Here is a 6,000-nt window from a genome sequence, read left to right as displayed (position 1 = left end):
TGCCATCGATAATAAAATAAGCAACTGAACGTGTGACATAAATTTATGGAATTATGATTTTCTTCTTAAATTTTAATATAAACTAAACGTGAGAGAATCACTCAATCAATAAAAATAAATAAATAAATATTAACCATGTCCGTGTGTAGATCAAAACTTGAATGTCACAACACACAAGTTTTTTTTTTTTTTTTTTTTGTGTGTCCATTTATGTTCACAAGCACGCGATCGAGCAGCTTATTAATCCGGTAATTTATTATATTATATTCTATTCATCATGATTATGTTTTAATATGGTTATGGTATCAATATTATTATTATTTTTCCTGGGACAAAATAAGAAATCTTCAGGATAATAATAATAATATTAAAGAATTCACCAATTATATATATGTAGAGAGAGTAATAAAAGTTCTGTCAAAGGTACTACTTAGCTGCTCAAGTGTCTGTCACACTGTCTATGTGCAGTCCAATACAGCATATAGATACAGACAGCAAGAAAAGAGAAAAAGGAAGAAAATTTCCTTTGAAGAAACTGATGATTCCTCCTCAACTCTATCCTCCATTTGTATAATAAGTCCCCATTTTGCTCTCTCTTAAATATTGTTCTTTCTTTTTAAGTAACTAAAGAACATACACACAGGGCTGGTGCTGGTGTTTTCTTTTCTTTTTTCCCTTTCTTTAACAGGCATCAACAACATTCGACAATGGTAAAAGAGACTTGGATTTTGCAGTTCATTTTAATACTATTGGTGCAATGTTGCTATCTGGGTATGTTCTCCTTTCTTTCTTCTTGTTATGAATAATTCTTCAGCGTTTGCATTGTTCTTAGTTTTCTTGCTGAAAAATCTTAAACGACTCTATGAAAGGAAAAAAAAAAAAAAAACACTTAAAATGGTAAAAAAAATGTTTTTTTTATTTATTTAAAGTCTAGAGAGTCAAACGTTTTGTATTTGTTTCAATGAAAAGTTAGGCCTTGTCTTAATCTCTGCCTTTTTTTTTTCTTGTTTATTTTTGAACTCATGAAAGTGCATTTTTTTTCAGTATAAGTGGAAGGAAGGAAAATGAAAGGATCTGCTGTTAGTAATGAGTTTTTAGTTACTTTGAAGCAGGACCGAGTGGGGATTAAAAATAATTTTATATCTTTTGAACCTTTTTGATTGTTAGAAAATTCATCTCGGTTTAAAATAATTACCTTTTACAATCCTAATTTGTGGGGATTTTATATTATTCATCATTATTAAATTGCTAAAAAGTTTCTGTAATTTTTATTTTCAATTTTATTTTATGTGCTTCTTCATACCCCAGTGGCCAGTGGTACCAAATTAAAAAAAAAAAAAAATTCTTGACAAGCAAGGAGAGAATACTAATTACGTTATATGCATATATTTTTTAATTGGAAATGAGATGGAGAGAAGCAAGTAACTTACAGGAATACACATTTAAAAGACAAATTAAAGAAAAAGGAATAGGAGCAGTGGCAGACAAACTTTGCTTCTCCAATGCATCTTGGTTGATGCTATACGTACACATAACTATTTTATTGCACTGTTTGTATCCTTGGCACCTCGAAAATGTTTCTAAGCATCGTTATGACGGCTAGAAAGATTGTTATTGCATAGTTTATCGTGATGACGAAGGTCCGGATTCATTATCTTATTTATATTTTATAATTGTTGATACAATATGTAGACACTTTTTTATGGGTCATTACTTAATTCATTTTTGTGATCCTTGCAGTAGAATTCTTGTTGGGGGAAAGAAAAAAGGAAAAATTTTAATGGGGAAGGCTGTCTAGTTGAAGTTTACTGATAACTTTCGTCATTTCAATATTAATTTTGTGTTGGTTCTGATTTTCATTTAGTTAAAGTGATCATGAATGAATGATTGCTCGAATTGTTATTGCTCCTTCTGCATTGCTCAAAATAAAAAGATTATGTTTTGAGATGAACATGATAGTGAAATCATTTCTTTTATTGGTTAATATTAATGTTGTTTTCTTTTACCCAACATTAGCTTCAACAATGGAGGAGAAGGCAGAAACAGCGGTTCCAGTTTCGTTTCTGTCTCCACCGGAAGGCAACACAACTTTCCTTGATGGAACAACATGGTGTGTGGCTCTTGCTGGGGCCTCTCAGATTGACTTACAAAACGCATTAGACTGGGCCTGTGGTTTGGGAAAGGCCGACTGCAAAGCCATCCAAGACGGCGGTCTCTGTTATGAACCCGACACACTCGTGTCTCACGCCTCCTATGCATTCAACAACTACTATCAACAGAACGGTAACTCGGACATTGCTTGTAATTTTGGAGGAACTGCTGCTGTAACAAAACACAACCCGAGTAGGTGATCAGTTTATAACCTTTTAACTTGGTTTTAAAATGTAAGCACAACTGTTGTTTCCGATTTTAAATACAGATTATACGCTAATATTTGTTAAATTTTACATTAAGCTTGGTGATTGACTAAAACAGAACAAGAGTTTATGTGCGTGTGTAGCTAGAATGAAATTAGTATCTATGCAATATGTGCTAAATTTAGATGAAATGAAATGTACACCTGCAGTTCTGCTATTGCATGTCATGTTTACCGATCAAAGTTGAACAGAGAACTAATTACTGAATGCATTTACTTTAATTGCTTATAATTGTAGGTTACAACAAATGTGTCTATGCAGCCCCCGGGTATGTGTTTGATCTCATGATTCATCACCTACATATATATACTTTTGTGCTTTGTGCTTCTATGCGCACTCACACAGGCACACACACACACACATAAGTGTGTGTGTGTGTGTGTGTGTATGTTGATGACTAACGAGTATGTAATTCTTTGCTGTTTCCAGATCAGTAAGCTCTTCAGCACCTACATTCTTCAAGCGAACAACAAGCTTAATCTGGTGGAAAGTTGGCGCAATCTTACTACTTTTGTACTTGAGAAGCTGATGTTGGGTCGGTAGACTTGCCCACAAAGCTGAATGGGCGTTTATTTCCATGCTTTTTCCACTTAAATGAAAAAGGCCAAATGATTAGGCCTTGATTAGGGAACAAATTAATGTGATCAGATTGGAATTTTGGAGTTGTAATTAGCTTATTGAGTTATTCCAGTCTTTGTGTTTAGGTAGGGAATATTCCTTTTGTTCTTTTGTTTAAGTAATACTACCTTTTTGTCCCCTTGTGGATTGTGCCTTTTTCACCTCACATCAGATTCCCGTTCCCATGCTAATGATGCTATGCTAGCTGGTAGTACTTTCACTGGTGGCTGTAATAATAATTACAAAATTAGCTAAACACAATATTTAACTTCATAATGTAGTTTAGGTCAATCTAAGAGTTGTTTTTACTAACTCAAAAGTATTTGATAATTATTTTCTATTTAGATTATTTGGAACAACTCTTAAATTGATGTAAATTATATTATTTTGTAACTTAACAAACCTGTAACTTTTTATTAAAAAAATTGTAATTTTTTTTTTCAATGATAACAAACTGCACTAGTTTGGGATTCACACTAACTTAAATATTTACATTTACGATAAAATCTAGTAAGTCCATCTCTTTTTTACATTTTTTTATAAAAAGATAAAAGAACTTTCACAAGCGCTAGAATTAGGTTCATTTTGGTTGAGCTTATTGAACAGAGGTTATGAGAGTTGCGTTCTTATAAAAAAGAACTTTTTCTAGTAGAGTTTTTGACCAAATAAAAAAAAAAACACTTTTGAATCATTAGGCTCTTTGGTTCTACAATACCAAAAATGTTTTTTAAGTTGTTAAATTACCAAAAAAAGATATTCAAAACAACTATCTTCATAATCATCTAAATTTTCATAAAATGCACTCAAGCGATCAAATTTATATGAAAATTATGTACTTCTTTGGTGTTCAAATTCAATAAAAACAAGTTTTTAGGGTGTAATAGATGGAATAAAAAAATCAATTTTGATTTTCTATATATATATAAAGATAGTTGTGGAATTAATAAAATTACGTAAGGACATTTTGAATATTATATAAAAAATAATATTTTGCCTGTACTTCCAAAATTTTAAATTTTAGAGTTTTGCAAAAAAAAAAAAAAAGACAAAATAATTTTTGAAGAACTCAAAAACTCAACTCTTTTTTTTAATCAAACACTCCTATAAATTTTAAGAAGTCCTTTTAAAATAAAAAAATACTTATGACCTTTCACAAGTATACTAAACACACACTTTTAGTGTTCATCAGTCCACTAGCTACTGCCCCAAAATCTTGTAATGGTTTTAGTTTCCAGAATCCAGCCTGAAGTTTTTTTACCCCCCGCTGATAATGAAGGTATTGATAATTTGATGACACTCTATTTTGAATGAAATTTTTTTGTCAATGTCTATAAGGTAGTGTTTACTTTTTGGATTGAAGTGAGAATCTTGAGGAGTGGGAATCTTAGGATTGGGAGTGTGGAGTGGGAGTGGGAGTAGATTGTTTACTTGCACTGGAATGGAAGTATGGAATTGAGATTAAAATCCAATTTATTGTTTACTTTGTCTTGAATTAGGAGTAAATAGTTTTAAATTATATTTTTATCCTTATTTAAAGAATTATAGTTTTTAATTACAAAGTTAATAAAAAATATATTTAATGAATAAACATTTATTTTATTATCTTTGTAAATTTATAATAATTATTAATATTCTTAATTATGAACATCATAATTTTTTATTAATTTTAATTTTAATTATATAAATTAAAAATTGTTGATAAGGGCAATATAAATGAAATATTTTTACTATTAACATAATATGAAATTAATATTTTCTTAGAATAAACTATTTATTAGTATTAATTATTAATATTAAATAAATATAATAATATTATTTTTAAATAAATATAATAATATTATATTTTCAAATAAAGATGGTATATAGTAATATTATTAATATTAATTCTCTATTAATATAATAATATTATTTTTAAGTAAACTAAACTTAGAATCAAACCCAATTATTATTTAGTTAAATATAATAATATTATTTAGTACAAACTTAGAATAAACTATTTATTATTATTAATTATTAATATTCAATAACTATAGTACTATTATTTTTAAAATAAATATAATAATATTATATTATTAAATAAAGATAGCATATAGTAATTTTTATTAATTCTCTATTAATATAATAATATTATTTTTAAGTAATTATAACTTATAATCAATGTAAATTATTATTTAGTTAAATATAATATTATTATTTAAATAAAGATACTATAATTTATTTTATTTTATTAAATATTAAATTAAATTAAATTAAATTTAAAAAAAATGGTAGAAAATGGAGAGGTGGGAGTGGATTCCTACTCCAAAGTCCCACCTCTCCCCATGGGAGTCCCACTCCCACTCCCACTCCCCACTCCAAAAATGGGTGGGGTCCACGGAGTGGGATTCCCAATTCTTCCCCAATTTATTGAAATAAACACTGGAGTAGAAGGAATCCACACTCCTCACTCCCACTTCAGAAAGTAAACACAGCCTAAGAGTATTTATTACCAAAAAAAAAAAATTCTAGCAGATTATAAATAAATGAAGAGAAAACGAAAGGGCTAAGTTAGGCTTAGGGCGATGTTATTTTGCAGTCTGTATGTTTTGTGTGTGTGTGTCTCGGTCTGCTCTTTATGTGATGTGAAAGCCCGCTTGCGCGTTGACTACCCTTTTCACCTTCCCAAATCAAATCACAACCAGCTTTTCCTCCTCGGCGACGTCATTTCTTTTTTTTTTTTAAATTTTGATTACACGTCATATTATTGTATTGTACAGATATTTACAACTGCTATTATAGCAGACATTATAATGATATTTACAATTAGATATACAGAATTGAAACTTATATTATTATATTAAATTTAGTGAAGTACACGCCTAGACAAATAATCCTCATAGAAGAGAAATGTTTCTGCTCCACTCTCATTTCGCAAGAGAGAAGGACTTATAAATATTTTAGCTCCCAAAATACTTTTATGGAGGCT

The 6,000-nt window shown here is 29.4% G+C and overlaps 1 protein-coding gene across 2 annotated transcripts; it reads left to right on the top strand.

Moving 5' to 3' along the window:
• The first annotated feature begins 462 nt into the window (after positions 1-462).
• On the top strand, positions 463-3,121 carry LOC18052601 (glucan endo-1,3-beta-glucosidase 13). 2 transcript variants are annotated; one of them, XM_024191733.1, is made up of 4 exons: positions 463-771; positions 2,017-2,343; positions 2,655-2,685; positions 2,847-3,121. In XM_024191733.1, exons 1-4 carry the CDS (start codon positions 708-710, stop codon positions 2,944-2,946), a joined length of 522 nt encoding a protein of 173 aa, XP_024047501.1. In that variant the 5' UTR covers positions 463-707; the 3' UTR covers positions 2,947-3,121. The 2 variants fall into 2 exon arrangements, with proteins under 2 accessions (XP_024047501.1, XP_006448957.2); XM_006448894.2 differs by having other exon boundaries at positions 2,017-2,347.
• Positions 3,122-6,000: the final 2,879 nt, after the last annotated feature.

This window comes from Citrus clementina, unplaced genomic scaffold, assembly GCF_000493195.1.
Source record: "Citrus clementina cultivar Clemenules unplaced genomic scaffold, Citrus_clementina_v1.0 scaffold_2, whole genome shotgun sequence".
Taxonomy (NCBI): domain Eukaryota; kingdom Viridiplantae; phylum Streptophyta; class Magnoliopsida; order Sapindales; family Rutaceae; genus Citrus; species Citrus x clementina.
Note: the sequence above shows the minus strand (reverse complement) of the source record. Positions and strands in the feature narration are given on the sequence as shown.